Genomic DNA, 24,566 nt, shown 5'->3' on the forward strand with positions numbered 1-24,566 from the left:
GCATGGTTACATTTCCTTATGGATTAAGTCAGCGTTGTCTACCCCAGACCTTGATCAAATCACTGGCCTGTTATGGAACATGCATCTTATACCAAGATAATAAGATTATTATAGACTTATGACTTTAACTTTACAACACTACTCTTATTTAAAAAAAAACAACAATGCACCACAAGACAAGTTGCTAAAGCATCAAAGTATTTCAATCTGTATGTGAAATACTACCACTGACCCTCTGTCACTTGCGTGGCCCAGGGCTCAAAAAGCCTCAAGAACATACTCTGACCATAAGTTGTTGGAGGTGGGGAGGAAGCATTTAGGTTTTTATCTTTAAGGAAAATGACAGATATGTTTATCATTCAGTGTAGTAAGGTCGCAGAGAAGCCAGCTGTTGCACATTTAACTTCAAATGAGTCAGGGAAGTTAAATTAAGATCGTGGTCTACATATGGGATGGCTTAATGCACTGGTTTGCAGAGTGAGCAATTTAGTCTGTATTCAGATAGTCTCATCAGTGTATTATTTTTCATGATTTCAGACAGCCAGCATTTGCCATCTAACAGTCCTTGGGAAGGGGAGAGTAGAGCACAATATTTAGTTCCTCGATGGCAGGCTTCAGTGACCAATTTATAAAAATCGTAAAACACCTCTGTGTCCCTCTGCACTCAGCTGCTCTTGGCTCTAAGCACCTCCCTTAGTTCCTAAAGTGTTGCTCTTTGTACTTTGTATTGTTTTCCCAGTTTTAGGTTTTTTTTTTTTTTTTTTAAATTGTTTGGAAAACACTGTCTCTCTGCCCTCTTTTATAAACACTGGGCACTTTTGAGGAGGTTGAAGTCAAGAGAGCGCTCTTTGGCTAGGCCTGAGTGTTCTTCATTTGTCACCTTTGAACTTAGAACTTTGACCTAATTAACGTCCCCTTTATAACTGAGCTGTGGGGTCCAGGCTTCGCGTACTGTTAAAATTGGCAAGCATTGATTTCTCTTTCAAAATCCATATTAGTAGAAGCTTTACCTTCACTAACCGCTGATTAAATATTTTTCAGTGTCCCTGCTGCCAAGCAGCAGAAAGCCACACCAGAATAACCGGAATAAAAGCAGAAAGGCAACATCCCTCCTCCCCAAAAGAAGAGAACCTCCTCCCGTGCTCCCACACGCACACTCGCGCACACTTACATCTCCGTATAGAAGATTGGGCCAAGTATCATTTTATTGCCTCGCCACTCCAAATCCGTATTTTACTGCCTGCTCTGTGAACGTTAAGCTGGGCCCTTTAATGATTCTTCTTTGCAGCTGGTGTGATGCTAAGCTTTGTCAGGGGAGGTCACTAGGGCACCCTGCAGGAGGAGGAGGCAGCGCTTCCTTGTTTTGGTGTTTTTCACTTGTTTCTGTTCTTCTCATGGGATTTGGCAGCAGCACCTGTGGGAAGCATCCAGTGGTGCTTACCCCGCTTTGAGTTCTGGTGGCACCCCGGTGGACAGCTTCCTCCTGAGTTTCAACGGCACCCCTATAGGGAAGTTCCTGATGGGTCTCTCAGGCACCCCAGAAGTCAGCTTCCCAGTCTTGACCGGCCAGCACCCCAGGGGTCGGGGGGGGAGTTCTGTTTGCCAGTCCCTTTCACACTTTTCTGCCCACCTGCGGGGATTATTTTGGCTTTCTGGTCCTGGCAGTGGTTTCTAGCTTGCCCAGCCTCTCCCCACTGAAACCCTGGTGAAGCATTGGTCCCAGCCATGGTTTTCTGCCCACTGGTACCCTGGAGGGGTGTTTCCTGCTGGCCCGGTGACAGTGGCCAGGCCATCTGGTGGGTCTACTGGGTTGTAATCACACCACCTCTAATGAGCTGAGAATCCTAGTCTTGGGGAGGGAGCTCCTCTTCCACTGTTGTCTCCTTCTGGGTCTTCTCCTTCAGCGCCAGGTATTCTTGAGATTTTGCTTTACCACTAGATTTATATTAAACTTTCCTGGTTCAAATTACTGCACAGCTCTCATCTCTGGATTGGACCATGACCGAGGCAAACATACAAAGCAGAAATTTGGGTTTGAGTACTTCCTAGTCTTTTCTTCAGCTTTACAGAATTTTAGCTGTATTTTTGGCTTTAAAAATCTCTACATTTAGGGGCACCTGAGTGGCTCAGTCGTTAAGCATCTGCCTTCAGCTCAGGTCATGATCCCAGGGTCCTGGGATCGAGCCCCTCACTGGGCTCCCTGCTCAGCGGGAAGCCTGCTTCTCCCTCTCCCACTCCCCCTGCTCATGTTCCCTCTCTCGCTGTGTCTCTGTCAAATCGATAAATAAAATCTTAAAAAAAAAAATCTCTACATTACATGATTACTGCTGACTTTTCATCTTGGGTGTTTTCTACATGGCTGTGTACACTTCCAGGCCATATTTTCCTTCCTTTAGACCCTTTGAATAGCCTTCTTTAACCTTTACTGATTGCCCTCTCCTTTAAATCGCTATAATTGTTGTACATGTTAATCAAACGAACCTTTTGTATTTTAGTTTTGCTGTTGTTGCCTTCTTTTCTCTCAGCATATAAAATCCCTAATACAAAAATACTGCCTTTCTTCCTGCTGGAACATTTTTATGAGATAATTTTTTCATGTGTGTCTGACCGTGTCTTGTATTGTGTCTACCTAAACAGAAGGTGAGATTTCTTTTCTACTACTAAAATGATCTCTTAGAGAAGAGAGAGCTGCCTTATAGTCAGGCCCTTACAAAATTTCTTATAGACCGTTTTCTCTGTTCCTTACATAAAAATGTGTTGATTGGAGAAGCCCTAATTATTCTCATATAACCCAAGTTTCTGTTTCTGGAGTCATTGAAAAGATCATCTGACAGAATTGTTGTTGTTGTTTTTAAAGAGACAAGGAAGTTTAAACCGGGTTAATATTTCTTGGAGAGGGGTTAAAAACCTCAGACCTGCAAGTGTTAGAGATACTTAGAGAGTAGGTAAGTGATTTTGGTGTGGAGATAAAAACATAGAGGTGTAGATCAGGTGGAAAAGCACTCAGCTTTACCCAGATTCTTAGTGAAGGCATCTCCCATGCATTCAGAAAAATGTTGTGTCTCAAATAACTAGAAGTGAAAATGATCTCTTCCAGCTCTGCAAGTGGTAGTTGTGATAAAGAAGTCATTGTGAAGAATTTAAATAAAATGGTTGCATGAAATGTGCAAGTGGGGCAAACCCCAAATATCTAAATTATGATATTTGTACTTAATAGGTAATTAAAAGTGTGTGTTCCTAACCAAATTATAATTTAAATACTATAAGCTGGCATGGGCATCTCACAACATCCGTGAAAATTAGTTTGCTGTTTGAATATTTTATCCACAGCCTAAACATCTGTTTATTTTACTTGGAGGAATATACATTTTGAATCTTTACTTGGACAAATAGGAGATCATTATTATTTTTTTTTGAAGACTTATTTAGAGAGAGAGAGAGCGAGTGCGTGCGCACAAGAGTGATGGTGGGGGGAGGGGGAAGAGAGAGAGAATCTCAAGCTGACTCCACGCTGAGCACAGAGCCTGATGCGGGGCTGGTTCTCATGATCCCTAGATCACGACCTGAGCTGAAACCAAGAGTCAACCATTTAACTGACTGCGCCACCCAGTCGCCCCAAACAGGAGATCATTATAAATAGGATTGCTTTCTCTTTGAGCATATATGATATGTATTCTGTGTTATCCAAGATGTAAGATCTCTGGGGTAGAGGTGGTGGCATATTCTCCACCTACTTGTATAGAGGAACTAATGTAGTGCTCTGAATGGAAGAACTCATAAATGCTGATTCTTAGGAGTGGAAGCTTTCAAGATGTAACTCAGGTGTGATTCTTTGCTGAAGCCTTCCCTGGTGTCTTCTCCCTCCTTTAGAGGAATTGACCACTTACCTTGCCTTGCCACGCGGCCTAACCCTGCTCTGCACTTCCTAACCGACCTGTCTGTGCTTGTTCTCTACACTGTGACGTCCTGAGGACAGGGATCATGGCTGATTTGTCTTAGACCTCTAGGTAGGTACCATAATGGTGTACTGGAATGAAGCACTCGTGAGCTTGAATGACTACAGAGGAGTGTAGTCCCAGTTCTTGCTCAGATTTAGGTAAGATTCAGTAGATGTAGGTAGATGTAGGTAAGATTGTCCAAGATAACCCTTGTTAGCTAAACTCTGTTACTTGCTCTCTGAATATCAAGGACCCAAACCATTTGGATTTCATAGTGGTGTTCACTATTGGAACTCTAGGAACTGAATATAAAAAGCCCCTGTGAGAACAGGGACCTGGTTTTAGCCATGGACTGAGCTGGTTTCTGGGGTCTCTCTGACGTACTTGAGTGGATGTGGTGGGCCATGTTACCTGCATTGAGGCCACTCGCCCGCCCTCCTAACTCTTCTCAGCCTCTTTCATTTCTGATTGGCACTGTCCTGTCTCTTCTTGGCTTTGGTGGGGCTACAAGATGTGGGAGCTCAAGAGAAGTGACTGCTGTCGTCACGAGGGTGCCAAGCTAGGGGGGCATATGAGTTATGATTGCATAAAGCTCGGAAAACCCAGAAAACTCAGGTTTATGAGCTACTGCTAACAGAGAAATTATTATTGTAATGTAAAATAATATGATTTATTCCGACAAAAAGTTAAGCAGTACTTGGGTAAAGTTAACATTTTCCATATGTAAAAGACTAGGGTGGTTTTCTTTCTGAGTATGGTATTGGGTCCAGGGGAATGTATCACTAGCTGTTGTTTTGACTTTGTACCATTGCAATGGGGTTTTCATTCCAGATGAGGCATATTAAGAAAAGAAGAACATATTTATGTGTGTGTGTATATATATATATATATATATTTATTTATTTATTTATCAAATGCCTGTTGAGTGCCAGCCACAGGGCTCAGTGCTGCTATGTGCATTGTTCCCTTGAATTCTTACAACAATCACATTCACCACAATGTCTCCTTTGGTTTTACCTGTATTTTGAGATAATGTGGATTCCTGTGTTCATAGAAATAATGTAGATCCTGTGTACCCTTGACCCTGCTTCCTCCGGTGGTAACATCTTGCATAACCGTAGTAATTGCAAGGGGCACATTGTCACTGATGCAGTCCATTACCCTTTCTCAGATTTCCCCCTGTATCACGTGCACTTCTTTGTGTATACGTACATGTTTGTATATTTTTTTCTGTTCAATTTTATTACATGTGCAGATTACCATTTCTTTTCCAACAGATGAGGGCAACAAGGCTGAGGTTAAGTTATGTGAAATAACTGAAGGATAGACCTGGTTTGAATCTAGGTCTGTTTGACTCAGACTTTTGCTTTTTTAATAATAGTAGTGGTGGGAGTGCCTGGGTGGTGTGGTTGGTTGAGCATCCAACTCTTGGTTCTGGCTCAGGTCGTGATCTCGGGATCATGAGATTGAGCCCCACATCGGGCTCCATGATCAGCAGGGAGTCTGCCCAAGACTCTTTCTCCCTCTGCACCTACCTCCCCCTTTCTAAAATGAATAAATAAATCTTTAAACAAAGAATGGTAATGATGAATAACAGTAATAATAACAACAATGGCTGAAGCTCACTGTGCTACATCTGAAACAGACTACCATGTGCCAGGGGCTGTTCTAATATATATTACCTCATTTAACCCCCCCAACAACTATACCTTATAAATTATATTATAGTCAAATTAGTATCATTAAACTAATCATATTACCAAGGAATAAGGAATCATTTTTACTGTTCCTGAAGTCAATATAAAACAGTGAAACTCTGCCTTCTTTTTACATAGTTTTCAACTTGAACCTCTGACTTTAACCACAGATGTTGGCAATTGTCATTACTTTAAATGTGTGTGTATATGTATATGTGTAAAGTGAGACCTGTATTATTATACATTGAATTACGTTCGGACACCTTAAAAATGTTTATATATATATATATACACATATATATAGATATACACATACATACAGTGGAACATTATGCAGCCATCAGAAAATGAAACCTTGCCATTTGCAACAATGTGGACGGAACTAGAGGGTATTATGCTGAGTGAAATAAGTCAGTCAGAGAAAGACAATTATCTTATGATCTCACTGATAAGAGGAATTTGAGAAACAAGACAGGATCATGTGGGAAGCGAGGGAAAAATGAAACAAGACGAAACCAGAGGGGGAGACAAACCATAAGAGACTCTTAATCTCAGGAAACAAACTGAGGGTTGCTGGAGTGCTGGGGGGGTAGGAGGGATGGGGTGCCTGGGTGATGGACATTGGGGAGGGTATGTGCTATGGTGAGCACTGTGAAGTGTGTAAGACTATTGAATCACAGATCTGTACCTCTGAAACAAGACATTATATGTTAATAAAAAATGTTTTTACAAATTTATAAATAAGAGCTAGTTTAGGCAAGATGCCAGGTTTTTAAGGGAGTAAATATAAACCATCAAGAATACTTAAGAACGGAATAGGGAGAAGTTTTTTTTTTGTTCCTAGAATATTATAGATCTTTTTGGTCAAATGCAGTCCCAGGAATGTTTGAGTTTAATCTAAACTCTCAAGTTAACAGATCCAACTTTCCAAGCGAGAGCTAATACATCTGGTTGCAAATTATCACTGATCATCAGAATATTATAACGCTTTTGGATGATAATAGATACACTAATCAGCAGGCCATAATTTACAATTCTTTGCTAGTTAAGTATCTTGTAAAGCTGTCCCTCTCATGAACCACTGCACTTACTCAGCGTAGGAATAACAACAGCCCTGTGTGTTGTAGATCCCAGGAGGTCTCGGTGTTTTTGTAGACAGCAGACAGAAATAAAAGGAATTTTGTCCTTTTTACCTCATGTAATCCCCCTGGAAAGTGAAACATGTGCTAAGAGTTGATACTGACTCCTGCCAGGTCACCTCCCTGAAGAGTCCTGGGCAGGCGCTGTCGCAACCTTTCTTGGACCGGAGTCTGATGGCTCCTGAAGGAGATGGATGGTTTCTGCAGTCAGCTACTGTGGAACATGGCGCTACTGTCTACCCCAGGGAAGCTTCTAGTGAGGAGGGCTCCAAGTAACCCGCGTCTTTTACCTTAACTCTTTCAGAGGGTATCACATACGCCCAGAGCAGAGTCCAGTTGAAACTCAGTTCTGTGTAGCTTGTTGTTGTTGTTTTAAAACCAGGCGACTACAGTGAAGCAACACCAAGGATGGTTGAATCCGTCTTACTTTTTAGAACTTGATTTTGGATGTTAGATAATGCAAATGTTTTTGAAGCTATATATTATTAGGAACTATTTGGAAACCACAAAACCTTTTTTAATGGACCATTCTATCAGTTTTTTGCTCTTCTAAGGAAGTTTTTCCTATTCATGACTCATTTCACTCTTTGGCAAACATCGAGGGAAATGTAATAACGATTAAGGAAAGGAATGTATGCGTTTTCTTCTTTCTCTGAAAGCTTGTACACATTTTCTGTCTCAGGTTATGTAAACTTGGATGCCTGTAGAATGTTGACAACCGAAAGGTAAAAACTAGCCTGTTGATACATACTTGGTTGGGATTTAAAAATCAAAAAGTTTCGTTGGCTTCTTGGGAGAGGGTTTTGCTTGATGGCCTAGAATACAGATCCAATATAAACGGCATGTTGCAGCTGTCATTTACACACACCTTACGTGAAATTAATGAGATCACTCTAAGATTACGCTTTGTGTTTTATTTTCATTTTATAGGTCTGTATGAGCTGTTGACTGCTTTGCCAGCCCAGCTGCAGCCACATGTGGATAGCCAGGAAGACCTGACCTTCCTTTGGGATATGTTTGGTGAAAAAAGCCTGCATTCACTGGTAAAGGTAAACCACGCTGATGTCAGATTCTCTTTGCGGTAAAACATATGGAAAAATATTTTGAGCGCCATCTAGTAAACCAGAGATCAAATTGTTGCTGTCTGAAAACAAAATAGCCTTGTTCCATTTCTATGACAGGCGTGGAAGTTGTTAAAGATTCTACCAAAAATACATAGATGATTTCACTTAATGGTGGCGATCTGGCTCTGCATACTAATGTGGCCAGTATGTGCCTGCCCTTGTTTAGAAGAAGAATATGAAATAGTAGCAGGAAGGTTTAGACTCCTTATGGTCAACATTCACGAGCTGGAATTTAACTTAAATAAATAAACGTTCACAGCAAAAATTAGAAGGAATATATTTTCTGAGGTTAAGAATGGCAGCAGTTCAATAGCCACATTAATTTAAAATAATTTCCTTTAACAAAGTCAACTGAAATCCGAGCAAGCTATTTCTTTTTTGGCACGATGCCATTGAAATGGTATTTTGTGTATAAATACACTGAAGCTAAATATGAATCAAAACAGCTTCTGGAGACGGTTTTGGTAAAGCATCGTGCCATGGAAATGATCAGCCACCAGAAATGAGATCTTGCCACACAGCAATGCTGGGAGTGATCAGAACTCTTAAAATAGTAAAATGAGAACAAGAAGCTTACTGGAAAATATGCCACTTTTGCTTCTGGAAATATGAATTGCATTTTCTTTCATTTAACTCAAGCTGAAAAAAATGGTGAGCCTTACTTGAGTCTGTAGGAGATGGACACCTCTGGTGCGTTAGCTCTATTTGGACCAATACTGAAGTCAGCTAAATTTGTTACGGTTGTCTGTTGTGAGAGAAGGCTATTACTGATGGATGGTATTTGAAAATGAACCACTTCTGGGGTGCTGTTGCTTCACAGGATAGAGGAGTTTTTATGACTTTTTTTTTCTTGTCAAATTTGCTGAAATTTGCATGCTTCGAGCAGTGGCAACTCTCAAGAAATGAAAATGTTGAGATGTGTAATTTTCCTAGCAATACCCATAAAGACTAGAGTCCTTTAGTTTTTATATAATTGCCAAGGTATCTTTGTGTTCTGAAAAATTTTTGGTTGTTTAGTTGCTCTGCTGGGATGTGTTAGAAATGTCTTGAGAGGGACACCTGTGTGGCTCAGTCCGTTAAGCGTCTGCCTTTGGCTCAGGTCGTGATCCCAGGGTCCTGGATTGAGTCCTGCGTTGGGCTCCCTGTTCGGCGGGAAGCCTGCTTCTCCCTCTGCCTGCCACTTCCCCTGCTTATGCGTGCTCTCTTCCTTCTCTCTCTCTGATGAATAAATGAATAAAATCTAAAAAAAAAAAAAAAAAGAAAAGAAATGGCTTGAGATTATGAAGTTCAGGATTTACTGAGGCAATCATGAACACATTCTTGTGTTGAATGTATGGAAGTTGGATGGCTCTGGATTTGTTCCGATGGATTTGATCTAGAAGGAATGAAATGTATTTCAAATGACATCGTCACCCCCTTAATCATTAAATAAACACGCCTAAAACAGTGCACACATGTGTGTTTCTATTTGTGATGTGGCTACTGTGTTTCCTTCCTATAAAATGGAAATTATATTATTTGTTGACAGGGTTGTTTGTGAGTTTCAAATAAAATAGTGACTATCTCAGTTCTTTGATAGCTACATAGGTTAGGCAAATAAAAGCAGGCGTTAAGCATTGAAAATATTAGTTATCATAGCTTGTGAAGGGCTGCAAAGTAATGACAGAGATGGTTGTTATTGCTATTAAAAGAACCCTAATGTTTTAAAAAAAAGTCTTAGTTACACTAGCTCTTGAGTTTTAAGTACAGGTGGTTTTTCAAAGTAAATGTGAATAGTGAGTGGTTAGGAAGCATACAGTTACGGGTATGTGGTTTTAGAAAAACGGTGAATAAATAAATTGATGTTGCCACTATTTAAATAGCATGGTAGCACATGTACTGGTGCAAGTATCTTTCAGTTAATTGCTGTCAGACCTTTAAAGTAAGGTTTACTATGTCTCTCTAGTCCATTCTCTGTTTCTTACTCATTCTCCCCCCCCCCCGCCCCTCCCCGCAACCCCCAGCTTCTATCTAATGCAGACCTCAAGTGCGTCCTTTGACCCGTTCTATTCATTTTCAAGTATGTAAAGCCGCAAATGCCTCCAGGAGGCAGGCTCATGGGATCCACTTTAAGCAGCTGAACAGTCCGCTTCACTGTATTCCAAGTGCCTCTATTGAAGTTTGGAGGCTAGCAGCCTCCAGCTTTTGTACATAAATCTTGGTAGAGCAGAAGGAATTGGAAAAGATGTGTTCTAGAGTGAATCAAAATGTGCTTTGATGTTAGGCTCTTTTGCCTACAGTTGAAGCTGTTGGTGTGTGATTGAAAGATGGGTGAAGGCAAAACTTGATTTTATCCTAGCACAAAATTTTCGCAGTAGTGACCTTATTTTATGTAAAAAAAAAAAAAAAAAGTGGTTGTCAAATCTTTTTTTTTTTTTAAAAGATTTATTTAAGAGAGAGAGCAAGCACAAGCAGGGGGATGGGCAGAGGGAGAGAAAGAATCTCAAGCAGACTCCCTGCTGACTGTGGAGCCTGAAGCAGGGCTCGATCTCAGAACCCTGAGATCATGACCTGAGCCAAAACCAAGAGTCAGATGCTCAACCAACTGAGCCACCCAGGTGCCCCATCACAGTTTTAAATGCATGTAACTTTCTGGTCTGATGTAAAATATACTTAAGAAGAAGCAGTTTGGCACTACCTTCTGTGACAGGTATGGCATTGCCACATTAGGATCATGACCCGCACCCTGGCAGGAAGACGGCAGTTATGAGCTTGTCACTGGAAAGGAAATATGATCCTAGAGAGCGTTTGCTGTGGATATTTTTTTAAAAGAAAAACATCTAAATTGAAGAGTTGAATAATTAAAACTATGAGCATGCGGGGCACCTGGGTGGCTCAGTCAGTTAATCATCTGCCTTCGGCTCAGGTCGTGATCCCAAGGTCCTGGGATCGAGCCCTGTGTCAGGCTCCCTGCTTAGCAAGGGGTTTGCTTCTCACTCTCCCTCTGCCCCTCCCCCCTGCTTGTGCTGTCTCTGTCAAATGAATAAATAAAAAAGTCTAAACCCTGCCCCCCCCCCCAAAAAAAACCATGAGCTTGAGATTTTAGAACTATCCAAAGAAAGATGGTACAGATAGACTATGTGAGAAATGTCATCTATAAGGTGTGGCAAGACAAGGCTACTGGTATTCACGTGATGCAGTCGATGTGATCACCAATAAGCAGAGAGCCACATTTTGGACCCCTCATTTGCAAAGATGCAGAACTCTGAAGCATAGGGCGCCTGGGTAGCTCAGTTGGTTGGGCGACTGCCTTCGGCTCGGGTCATGATCCTGGAGTCCCGGGTTCGAGTCCCACATCGGGCTCCCTGCTCAGCAGGGAGTCTGCTTCTCCCTCTGACCCTTCCCCCTCTCATGTGCTCTCTCTCTCTCTCATTCTCGCTCTCTCAAATAAATAAATAAAATCTTTAAAAAAAAAAAAGAACTCTGAAGCATATAGTTTGTGTCTCAGCCTCATTTCTAAATTTATCTTCTACTCTGGTGCTTTTTTTTCTGTTGAGATTTCTTGACTTTAAATTTTTTTATTTACTTGTGTTGTATGTATTTTTGTCATCTGGTTTGAGAAGAAGATATGGCATAAAGACATTCTTACTTATTTTAAATAAGGTTGGTACTTCTGTTTCCTCAAGAAATTTTTGTTCCTATATCACAATTGCATTAGATTACTAGGAGAAGAATATCAAGATTTTATTTATTTATTTGAGAGAGAGTGAGAGATAGCACGAGAGGGAAGAGGGTCAGAGGGAGAAGCAGACTCCCCGCTGAGCAGGGAGCCCGATGCGGGACTCGATCCCGGGACTCCAGGATCATGACCTGAGCCGAAGGCAGTCACTCAACCAACGGAGCCACCCAGGCGCCCGAATATCAAGATTTTAGTACCTTTTCAATAGTTGCATATATTTTCTTTACCGTTTTGAATAGTTGCATGTATGTGTACGGGCAGCAGAAAAAAAGGTAGTAGCCTGAATCTTATCCTTGTTTTGGGGATTCTGAAGTATTTCAACAAAACACAAGTTGATTATTTTCAAGAAAGTTCCCTTGAAGTCATTTAATTACTGTATTTCTGTGATTTCAATCCTAAAGGAGTCATGGTAATGCTCAGGCAGACCCTTATCCCATTTAGTTACACAATTAAAATTTTTTTTTTTTTTTAAAGTAGGTTCTGGACCCAGCATGGAGCCCAGTATGGGGCTTAAACCTGGTACCCTGAGATCAAGACCTGAGCTAAGAGTTGGATGCTTAACCGACTGAGCACCCAGGCTCCCCTTACCTAATTTTAAGTTTTAGTGATTGTTTTAATCATGTTGTCTTTGTTGAGTTCTTACTATATGCCAGACACTGTATAGGCCCCCAGGACCACGGTTTCTAGTTGAGCAGCCCCTAGCTTGCAGTCTGCAGTCTCCCAGAGGGTTTATAGATGAGGGGATGGGCAGTTGCAATATTCTAGGGGAGGTCATGTGTAGAGCTTTGTGTAAGAGCACAAGGTGCCTGACTCAGCACTGACCTCAGGGGCTCATAGGGGATTTGGTATTTTAAGCTGAAATCTGAATATCGAATAGATACTGCTCAGATGAGAATTTGTGGGGGGTGGGGAGCTAGGCAGAAGGAATAACCTACACAAGCACCTGGAGGCGAGAGTGGGCATTGTGCCTTTAGGGTGGAGCCTGACAGGTTCTCTTGGCTGGTACATGAAGTAAGGAAGGGTGTGGGGAGCAGGTGCAAAGTGTGGCAAAAGAAGGTAAGCTGAGACCTGGTCCTTTTTTTTTTTTTTTTTTTAAGATTGATTTATTTTAGAGCAAGCAAGGGAGAGAGAGCCTGTGAGAGCATGAGCAGGTGCGGGGAGGGGCAGAGGAAGAGGGGGAGAGAAACTTTTTTTTTCATATTTATTTATTTATTTTTAAAAATTTTTATTGTTATGTTAATCACCATACATTACATCATTAGTTTGTGATGTAGTGTTCCATGATTCATTGTTTGTGCATAACACCCAGTGCTCCATGCAGAACGTGCCCTCTTTAATACCCATCACCAGGCTAACCCATCCCCCCACCCCCCTCCCCTCTAGAACCCTCAGTTTGTTTTTCAGAGTCCATCATGGGGGGAGAGAAACTTTAACAGACTCCCCGCTGAGCGTGGAGCCCTACGTAGGGCCCAGTCTCGCAACCCTGAGGTCAGGACCTGAGCCGAAATCAAGAGTCGAGCACTTAACCGACTATGCCACCCAGGGGCTCCAGGCCAAGACCTATTCTTGAATGGCTTTGACTTTATTCGAACACGGTAGGAGCTACTGCATCGTGAAAAGTTTAAAGCAGGGGAATGAAGATATCAGACTTTTTTTTTTTTTTCTAGAAGTTGTATTTGCTATGGAGATGGGATGGGACATGAGATTTCCAGGTCAAAGATGATGGTGACAAAATGGGGGGAGAGGGAAGGTGATTTTGGTTTTGAGAAAGGGAGGGGGATGTGCAGCCTGCCCTCACCAGCAGGCGTGGTATTTGTTAACATATTGAAACTTGCCAACACTTCTTTTTTTTAAAAGAATTTATTTATTTATTTATTTGAGAGAGACAGTGCACGCAAGCAGGGGTTGGGTGATGGTGGGGAGAGGGAGAGGGGGAATCTCAAGCAGACTCCTCGAGAGCGCAGAACCTGACTTGGGGCTCTATCTCACGACCCTGAGATCATGACCGGAGTCAAAATCAAGAGTCGGCTGCTTAACCAACTGAGCCACCGAGGTGTCCTGCCAACACGTGTTTTTATCTGAGTTTTTTATTTTCCCCTTTCTAGAAGGTGTGACCTGCTACCTCCTTGTTGCTGTGATTTGCATTTCCCTGATGATTAAGTTAAACATCTTTTTGTGTGCTTATTGGCTATTTGTCATCTTTGCAGAAATGTCTGTTTGGCTTCTTTGCCCATTTTTTGCACATTGGATTCCTTTGAAATAATAGCCTACTTTTTAGAAAAGCCTTAGATTTACAGAAGTGTCTTTTCAGATTTTTTTGCCTGTTTTTTTTTTAACTGAGTTGCATTTTTCCCTTATTGTTGAATTTTAACAGTTTTTTGTCTTTTTTGGATATGAGTCTTTTATCAGATATGTGTTCTGCAAATATTTTATTCCAGTCTGTGGCTAGTCTCTTCATTCTCTTAACAGTTTCTTTCACAGAGCAGAAGTTTCTAATTTTAATAATGTCCAACTTAACAGTTTCTCTTTTATACATTGGGCTTTTGGAGTTGCATCGAAAAACTCATTGCCATGCTCAAGGTCACCTAGATTTTCTCTTTATCTTCTAGGAGTTGTACAGTTTTGTATTTATATTTAGTTCTGTGGTCTACTTTGAGTTAATTTTTGTGAAAAGGGATAATTTCTGTGTCTAGATTCAGATTTTTGCATGTGAATATCCAGTTGTTCCAGCATCAGTGTTTGAAAAGATTGGCCTTTCTTTCTTTCTTTTTCTTTCTTTCTTTCTTTCTTTCTTCCTTCCTTCCTTTCTTTCTTTCTTTTCTTTCTTTTCTTTCTTTCTTTCAAAATTTTATTTATTTATTTATTTGACAGAGAGAGACCGCGAGAGAGGGAACACAAGCAGGGGGAGTGGGAGAGGGAGAAGCAGGCTCCCTGCCGAGCAGGGAGCCCGATGAGGGGCTTGATCCCAGGACCCTGGGATCATGACCTGAGCCAAAGGCGGACGCTTAACGACTGAGCCACCCAGGCGCCCCAAACTGGCCTTTCTTCACTGAGCTGTCTTTGCTCCTCTGTGAAAGACCAGTTGATTGTAATTGTGTGGGTTTTATTCTGGGCTCTGTTGTGTTCTGTTGATCCATTTATCTATTCTTTCACCAATACTTCTGTGTCTTCATTACTGTAGCTTCATAGGAAGTCTTGAAGTTTGCTGGTGTCAGTCCATTGACTTTGTTTTTCTCAGTATTGTGTCAGCTAGTCTGGGTTTTTTGCTTATTCGTGTGAGCTTGAGAATCCGTTTGTCATATATACATGGTAACCTGCTAGGATTTTGATTGGGATTGTGTTGAATATATAAATCAAGTTGAGAAGAACTGACATCTTAACAATATTGTGTATTTTTGTCTGTAAACATGGATTTTTCTCTATTGAGATCATCTTTGATTTCTTTTGTCAGAGTTTTGTACTTATTTAGATTCTATACACATCTTGTTAGATTTGTACCTAAGTTTTGTCTTTGGCACTAATGCAAATGGTACTTTGTTTTTAAGTTCAAATTCCAGTTGTTCACTGGTGGCAGTATGAACAGTGCTGTCTTGGACAGACCCACCATGATGACAGCCCTCTGTGACCTGACACCTTCTGGGGGACAGCTCCCTCCCCCATTCTTTCTTTTCGCCTAGTCACACCCTTAAGTACACCCTTAAGGAGCGCCTGGGTGGCTCAGTCATTAAGCGTCTGCCTTCAGCTCAGGTCATGATCCTGGGGTCCTGGGATCGAGCCCCGCATCGGGCTCCCTGCTTGGCTGGAAGCCTGCTTCTCCCTCTCCCACTCCCCCTGCTTGTGTTCCCTCTCTCGCTGTCTCTCACCCTCTGTCAAATAAATAAATAAAATCTTAAAAAAAAAAAAAAAAAGTACACCCTTGAATGTCCTTCATCTGCTCTGGAGATACGATTATGATTTTCAAACATTTCCTCCTGTGTGGTCCCCCAGCACTTAGTCCCCAGCTTCTTGGGCCGTAAAAGCAGGTCTTACTGGAGGTGGGGTCGTGGAGATCTATTTGTCTTTCAGCTTCCCAAGACAGGCTTCTGTCCATAAGTCCCCTTAATAAACCATTTCTTGTCAACCTGGAGTTGTCAGCCTTTTTCTTCAGTCTTACAGCATCTTTGGCCTTTGGTGGTGGTTTTGCATATATCTCTCTCTCATAGACCACAGGTACATAGAAAAGTAATTGATTTTTGTACATTAAGTTTGTATCCTGAATCCTTGCTATAATCACTTAGTAGTTCCCAGAGTTTTTCTAGTTGATTCTTTGGGATTTTCTACATAGATAATCATGTTGTCCGTGAACAAAGGCAGCTTTACTTCTTCCTTTCCAATCCGTATACCTTTTATTTCCTTTTCCTGTCTTAGAGCATTAGCCGGCACTTCTAGTTAAGTACTGAATATTAGTGGTAAGAGGGAACACCCTTGCCTTGTTATGTATCTTAGGGGGAAAGAATCTAGTTTTTCACCATTAAGAATGGTGTTAGCTCTAGGTATTTTATACATGTTCTTTATCAAATTGAGGAAGTCCCCTCTGTTCCCTGTTTGCTGAGAATTTTTATCATGAATGGGTGTTGGATTTTTTAATGGTTTTTTTTTTTTGCATCTGTTGATATGATCACATATATATAAATATTTTTATCCTGTTGGATTGATGGATTACATTAATACTTCTGAATATTGAACCAGCCTTTGCATTCTTGGGGAAAAAATACCATTGGTTTTCGTATATAATTCATATTATATGCTGTTGGATTTGATGGTATTTTGTTGAAAATTTTTGCATCTCTGTTCATAAGAGATACTAGTCTGTAATTTTCCTTTCTTGTAATGTCTTCATCTGGTTTTGATAGTAGGGTAAGGCCGGCCTCATAGAATGAGTTAGGAAGTGCACCCTCTGTTTTATTTTTTTCTGGAAGAGTCTGAGGATTGGTATAATTTTTTCCCTTAAATTTGCCAGTGAAACCATCGGGACTCAGTCCTTGCTGTTTTGGAAGGTTACTAATTGTTGATTTAATTTCTCTATTAGATGTAGGTCTATTTAGATCACCCATTTCTCCTTTTATGAGAGTTTTTGTCACTTGTGTCTTTCAAGGAATTGGTGCATATCATGTAAGTTATCAAATTTGAGGGCATAGAATTGTTCATTATCTTTTATTTTTAGTTTCCATAGGATCCATAGTGATGAGTCCTCTTTCATTTCTGATATTAATAATTTGTGTCTCATTTTTTCTTGGCTAGCCTGGCTGTAGGTTTATCAATTTTATTAATCTTTTCAAAGAACCAGCTTTTGGTTTTGTTGTTTTTTTTCTCAGTTGTTTCCTCTTTCTTTCTTTCCTTCCCTTCTTTCCCTCCCTCCCTCCCTCCCTCCCTCCTTTCCTCCCTCCCTCCCTCCCTCCTTTCCTCCCTCCCTCCCTCCCTTCTTTCCCTCCCTCCCTCCCTCCCTTCTTTCCCTCCCTCCCTTCTGAGAGTACAAGCAGGGGAGGGGGAGATGGAGAGGAAAAGAGAGAATCTCAAGCAGACTGCACGGAGTGTGGAGCCTGACGTGGTGCTCGATCCCACAACTCTGAGATCATGACCTGAGCTGAAACCAAGAGTTGGATGCCTAATCGACTGAGCCACCCAGGCGCTCTCCTGTTTTCCTGTTTCAATTCCACTGATTTCTATTTTATTCTTTATTTTCTTCTCCTGGCTCTTCTTGCTCTAGTTTCCTAAGGTGGAAGCTTAGATTTTAGTTGTTTCTCTCTCTCTCTCTTTTTATTTTACATATGCCTTCAGCGCTGGAATTTTCCTCTAACTGCTCCTTTGCAGCATCCCACAAATTTTGATAAGTTGTGTTTTCATTTAGTTCAAAATATTTAAAAATTTCTCTTGATACCTCATCTTTAACTCATTTGTTATTTAATTTCCAAATACATATTTTCCTGCTGTATTTCTGTTACTTAACTCCATGTGGTCTAAGCTAGCAGTGTATGATTTCCATTTTTTTGATTGTTAAGGTGTGTTTTATGGCCCAGGATGTGGTCTGTCTAGTTCTGTGTGAGTTTGGGCTGACTGTGTATACTGCTATTGTTAGATGAAGTGTTAGATCCAGTTGGTTGGTGCTGTTTTGTTCAACTATGTCCTCACTGATTTTCTACCTGGTGGATCTGTCAATTACTGTGTAGAAGAGTATTGAAGTTTCCATGAATGATAGTGTTTATCCATTTCTCCTTATAGTTTTATCAGTTTTGCCTCACGTAGTTTGACACTCTCTTGTTAGGTATATATGTACACATTAAGGATTGTTCTGTGTTCTCAGAGAATTGACCCCTTTTTCATTATGTAATACCCTCTTTTATCCCTGATAATTTTCCTTGTTCTACCATCTGCTTTGTCTGAAATTGATAGGGGTTCTTTAGCTTTCTTTTGGTAAATGTAAGCGTGGTTTTTCTCCCTTCCTTTACTTTTCATCTACCTGTGTGTGTTTATATTTAAAGTGGATTTCTTGTAGACAACATATAGTTGGATCTTCTTTTTATCTACTCTCACAGTCTCTTGTTTTAATTGGCATATTTAGACCATCCACATTTAAAGTAATTGGTGATGCAGATGGGTTAATATTCACCACGTTTGCAACTGATTTCCGTTTTTACACTTGTTCTTTTTATATTTTTATCCTTTCTTTTTCTTTTTTCTCTGCTTGTTCTTTTTATATTTTTACCTTTTCTTTCTCTTTCTTCTCTGCTTTTAGTTGAACATTTTATATTATTCCATTTATTCTTTCTTAGCATATGCATATACTTTTAAAAAAGGATTTTATTTATTTATTTATTAGAGAGAGAGAGAGAGAGGGAGAGAGGAGGAGCAGAGGGAGGGGCAGGAAGCTTGACATGGGGCTCGATCCCAGGACTCTGAGATCATGACCTGAGCCAACTGAGCCACCCAGGCGCCCCATCCATACACCTTTTTACAAAGGTTTTCCTGTGCTTTTCCTAGAGTTTGCAACATTCATTTATAACTAATGTAGGTCCACTTTCAAATAACATTATGCCTTTTCACAAGTAGTGCAGGTACATTATAAGAGAATATACTCAATTCCTTTTGTCCCCATCCTTTATAACGTTGCTTTAGTTCATTTCATTTACCCATATTCTTTAATACCTCAACACGTTGCTATTCTTATTATTTTGAACGGTTATCTGATCAAGAATAAGAAAGATAAGAGATTTAATTTTACATTTACTTTTTTAAAGATTTATTTATTTATTTTAGAGAGAAAGAGAGTGAGAGCATGGTGGCAAGGGGCCAAGGGAGAGGGAGAGAGACTCTTCAGGCCGACTCCCAGCTGAGTGCGGAGGGCTGGGTCCCAGGACCCTCGGGTCAGATCATGACCTAAGCTGAAATCAAGTGTTGGATGCTTAATCTACTGAGCGACCCGGGCGCCCCAATTTTGTTTTATGTTTTTATTCCTTCTTGGGTGCCTGACCTATATCATTTTCCTTCTCCCTGAGGATCTTCTTTTCATACTTGTTACAAGACAGGTCTACTGGGCAGCAAATTCCTTGAATTTATGTTTGTTCTGTTTTTATTTCTTTTTCATTTTTGAAGTACAGTTTCACTAGATACAGAATTCTAAGGTGGTGGGTTTTTCTTTTAACACGTGTTGCCCCCCAAGCGCTGCCTTCTTGCCTGCATGATTTCTGATGAGGCGTCTCCCTATCCTGTTCTCTGTAGGTAAGATGTTTTTTCCCCTCCTCTGGCTCTTTTCAGTATCTTTATCTTTGGTTTATGCTGTTTGACTATTAATGCAAGGTGTAGGTCTTTTTGGCGTTTATTCGGTTTGGTGTTCTCTGAGCTTCCTGGGTCTGTGGTCTGGGGTTTTATCATTGATACTGGAGAAATCTCAGCCCTTATTACTTTGAATAGTTCTTTTCCTTTCTCTCTTTGTTCATCTGGTGTTTCCATTATGTGTTTGTTACACCTTTGTATTACTGCTCCACAGTTCTTGGATATTTTGTTCCCTTTTGCATTTCAGTTTTGGGAATTTCCATGAGCATATTTTCAATCTTACTGATTTTTTCCTTGGCCATGTCCAGTCCACTGATGAGCACATCAAAGGCATTCTTCATTCTTGTTACAGTGTTCTTGATTTCTAGCATTTCACTTTCATTCTCTTTCTGAGTTTCCATCTCCCTGCTTACATGATCTACTGGTTCTCACATGTCCACTTTTTCCATTAGAGCCATTAGCATATTAATCATACTTATTTTACTCTCCCTATTTCCTGGTTCCATAAATCTGTGTCCTAACCGAGTCTGATTCTGATGGTTGCTTTATCTCTTCAGATTGTGTTTCTCTCTTATCAGATCTTGTACTTCTTTTCGTTGTTGTTGAAAGCTGGACATAGGTATTGGGTAACAGGAACTGATCCAGTTAGGCTTTCAGTGTGAGTTTTTATGTTAATCTGCCTAGGAGCTGGGCTGTGTTGAATGTTTGCTGTAGCTGTCAGGGTCAGAGGCTTCAGAGAACCCTTCATGTGTTTCCCCTCCCCTGCCTCCTTCTCTGGCTTTCCTTAGGAATGCTCTCGGGGTCTGTGACACACAGCTCTCAGTCATGACCAAGGTTATTTCACTGGAGCCCTGTTGGTGGTGAGTTGTTCTGTGATCTTGATGATTAAGTGTCCGTTATTTAGTGGGCCTGAGTCCCTGGGCTCTGATGACCTTCGGAAGCATTTCTTAGCCTCTTGTTTTTCCTTTCTTCCCTTAGTTGGGACAGGAAGGCTAGCAGAGGCTGGAGTTAACCTCACTAGTTTTTGCCCAGGTCAGACAGGGCTCTATTTAAAGCAGCCTCTCTTAGAGGGCAGGCCTCTGTTATGGAAAAAGCTCTTGGCCTGTGTATTTCAAAATGGTTGTTTCTCTATTCTTCTATTTGAAACACTAGGGGATTTTTCTCCCATCTTCACCATGAGAATTTGGTGGGAGGAAAAGCGCTCGGGCCTTCCCTAGGACTGGGGCTCAGGAGTTTTTAACTCTCGAACTAGTCCACATTCAGCCACCATCAATTCATCAGAGTTACCATTGACGTTTTCGTACAAGCTTCTGGCTCCAGCAGCTTCTGCTAAGCTGCCCTTGGCCGTGAATCCCTCTCTTCCCCTGTTCTTTCGGATTTCCCAGTGGCCGTTTGCTCTGTGACTTTTATTCTCCTTAATTATCTGAGCTGAAACCAAAAGTCTCCCTTTGTCCACTTTTTAATTTGGTTGGTGTTTTATTACTGATTTGTAAACAGTTCTTCATGTATTTGAGTACCAGCTCCCTACCAAATTTTACTTGTAATTGGGAATATTCGGTTTCTCTTTTTAAAGATGTCCTGAAATTTTGTTTTTAATGAGACACAGGAAGTCGTGGACAGAGTAGTTGACCAGTGGAAGGAAGATATGGTGGATAAATTTGTGGAAGTTTATTTTAAATCTCCATATTAATGTGAATTTGTATGGTTTTTAATATTTGTGATTTAGGTGGAATTTTAAAAGTGAAAGTCGTCCTAGTCCGAGTCTAAAAATAAGTCTTGAACAGATGCTCAGGAGGCAACCTGTGAACGAGAACATACTTAAAAAATTTTATATCTCCAACCTGGAAACTCTAGAAAATGAAGAAAGGTAATGTGGGATCTTATTCTTTCAGTAATTCCAGTTTTCTTAATAATTAGCACCATGAGACTTGCTCGGAAAGGAGGTATTTCCAGGATAATTGATACAGTCAAGCTATAAAAAAAAGAGCTATCCTGTTTTGAGTAGCAGTTTTATAAACTTATTTTCTGTGCTGGCCCTTTAGGTTCCTCTTTAAATCCAGAAGCAATGAAAAGCATCGTAGTGGGCCGGGGTGGGGGGGGGGAGGTGATATTTACATAGTAGTAAATCAGATTCAAGGCTGAAAGACTATTTTATAAGATACTTGTGGGTACAGGGCTCGTTAGAAACAAGTTGTGCTGTTTGAGAGGGGAGAGGTGGTGTTAGGTTCAGAGAGTAAACCCGTTGGGGAGGTTATGTGACTTGCCTCTGCAGCACTGTTTGCCTTCGGTGGGAGGAAAAGGAAGAGACAGCCAGACATTGCGAATGACCCATGGCCACCTGGTCTGACGGAGTGGAGACCTGGGTATCAGCAGCTGGTAATGCTCCTTGGCCAGTCAAAGGTAATTGTTCAGCCCACTCTGTTGGAGGAGCCAGACAAAGTTATTTCTTACGTTATAGTTTACATTTTTGCAGGCGCAGAAACATGTAAAGTCTGCTGAAGTTAGGAATTCCTGAGACCCTGAGTAAATTGTTGCCTTTGTAATTCATACTCTCAAAACAGAGGCCATATGTAGCCCTTCTCAGAGATTGGAGTGGTACTGGGGATGAGTGACTGGGAGCTGGGCTGTAATGGGAGGTACTCAGTTTCTCTTCTTCAAGATGTCCTGAAATGATTGCTCGATGGGGCTGTGTCCTGCTGCTGTCGTCTGTGTTCAGCATAATGGATCGGTGCCTTCTGAAAGTTATTGCGAGATTTAAGTGATTATTCAAAGCTTAGTTTCAGAACGGTCATCTTAAATTTGTGTTTATTCCTAATTTAATAGCAGGGAGTCTGTTTCCTCTACAGAAATGGGGAGTTTCCTACCTCGGAACACCTACGAACAGTTCATTCACTAGAATGGGTAGAGTCAGGAAGGCAGTAACTTTCTCATTTTCCTTGTGGAGGTGCTTCTCATTATTCTCCAGTTCCAGAGACTAGGAATTCTAGTAGGGAAATATCCAGCTTCTTTAGCTCTGCTACCTAACAGTGGGTTTCCTGGGCCACAGAGATGTGCATCTCCCACTTTATTAGGTTTTGCCAAATCATCCTACAGGTGACTGTTTGGAAGTGACTGGCTTGATGAGCTGAGTGTTTGCATTAGCAGTACCCTGGCTCATCTCCCTTTATCACCTCCATCTCTGGACTCTGCAGTATTTGGAACCCTTGCTTTAATGCCAGGGCAGGCGGTACTTCATGTCCTATTGCCCAGAAGGTGTTTGGGCCATGAGTGTGGTCCCGACATTCTGAATTGGTTCTCAAAGTACATTTACCACAATTCGTTGTGGACCCAGATGGAAAAAGGGAGTGGCCTGTTCCTCAGGGACATGATGGAACGGGATGTGGCAGGTCGTCCGGAGGCTAGGTCCACACGTCTCTGAGTTGTATAAAAAGGGTATAGGAACACTCTGTTGAAAGAAAACTCAAGGTTCACGTAGAATTTCACAGGATAGACTTTAAAAAAATTTTTTTTTAAAGTTTTATTTACTTATCAGAGAGAGAGAGCCACAAGCAGGTGGAGGGACAGGGGGAGAGGGAGAAGCAGGCTTCCCGCGGAGCAGGGAGCCCGATGTGGGGCTCGATCCCAGGACCCTGGGACCATGACCTGAGCTGAAGGCAGATGCTTAACTGACTGAGCCACCCAGGCGCCCCTCACAGGATAGATTTAAACATGCTTTATGGGCTGGCTTGGAGACCTAACCACCATTTTAAACAGTACTTCAGAAATATGGGTCCCAAAATCTAGAATAGAATTATAAGTAAACTTCTGGCGTCAACTCCATTTGATTTGGGTGGGGGGAGGGACTGGGTACTATTCCCCGAAGTTTACTTTGGTATGTTAGGCACTCAGCTAATAATCATTGAATGAATAAAGAGTGAGTCCAGTATGTGGCTAAAGGAGCTAAAGGTAATTTCTAGAGGAAGGAATCCTGTAACCTCCAGGACACTTTTTATTCTTCATCCAGATCAAGTTCGGACCTTTTGCTGCCTCTTTTTTTCTTTTGTCCCTTTTTCTTTCATTCTTGTGGTCATTTCGTTCTCATTGTGTTGTCTGGTCACCTCTCTTGGAGTGCCTTCATGATGGAAAGTTGGGTATATTGAGGAGTATTCCGTGTGTCCAGATGCCCAGGCTCTCCCTTCTTGTGAGCACACACATCTGTGGTAGCAGTTCGGGGCTGGGACTATGGAGCCACATTGCTGGGGCTCAGGTTCTGGCTGTGCCAAGAATATCGGGCCAACAGTAAGATAATAATACCTCATTATTTTGCCTCACGGCGCCTCCTGTTCCTTAGATAAGAACTGGTGATAATAGTAGTACTTACCTTGCATGCTTGTTATTAGGAGCAAATGAATCAATATAAGAAACATGGTTTAAACCATCTGGCACATCATTGGTATTACCATCATCAGCAGCATCCTCAATCTTTCTTTCTTTCTTTTGGTTAGCTGTGTGCAGTGCTGTGTCCCTAGATTGGCACTGTTCTTTTCAGTATCTCTTGGGCTACATTTCTGTTTCTCTTTTTTCTTTCAGGATGATATTTTTTTTTGCCTTAAGAATAAAAAGTGTCCTGGAGGTTACAGGATTCCTTCCTCTAGAAATTACCGTTAGCTCCTTTAGCCACATACTGGACTCACTCTTTATTCATTCGATGATTATTAGCTGAGTGCCTAACATACCAAAGTAAACTTCGGGGAATAGTACCCAGTCCCTCCCCCCACCCAAATCAAATGGAGTTGACGCCAAAAGTTTACTTATAATTCTATATAATTTTAAACTTCTGTTCTTGTCTTTTTTATTCCCTTGCTCTCTGTAACATTGTAATGCAAATTAACAGCCTATGATTTGAAGTTCTTGAAAAAACTCTTGAGTTGCCTAAAAGTGTCTTCTAACTTTTCCTTCATTTAAAAAAATGTTATGGAATATTTGGGGCATGAAAAAGGCAGATAACAGATGTTGAACACCCGCATATTCACCATACAGCTTAAGAACGAATATTAGATTCGTTTGAAGCCTGAGTATCCCTTCTTATTCACACCCCTTTCTCTCACCAGCCGTAAGTTGTCTGGAGTTTGTATTCCTAAAAACAATAGGTATTATTTCGT

General features: G+C 41.2%; 1 protein-coding gene across 1 annotated transcript in view; it reads left to right on the plus strand.

The window, feature by feature from the left end:
- The window catches only part of MPP7 (MAGUK p55 scaffold protein 7), a 287,565-nt gene that overhangs the window by 102,046 nt on the left and 160,953 nt on the right, over positions 1–24,566 (plus strand). Inside the window, exon 3 of the mRNA XM_028120937.2 lies at positions 7,705–7,823. Within this exon, the coding sequence (XP_027976738.1) occupies positions 7,705–7,823 (119 nt within the window). The remainder of the gene's footprint in view (positions 1–7,704; positions 7,824–24,566) is intronic.

This window comes from Eumetopias jubatus, unplaced genomic scaffold (genome assembly GCF_037043125.1).
Source record: "Eumetopias jubatus isolate StellerSeaLion01/CBP00866 unplaced genomic scaffold, mEumJub1_p1.0 scaffold_8, whole genome shotgun sequence".
In the NCBI taxonomy this organism is placed as follows: domain Eukaryota; kingdom Metazoa; phylum Chordata; class Mammalia; order Carnivora; family Otariidae; genus Eumetopias; species Eumetopias jubatus.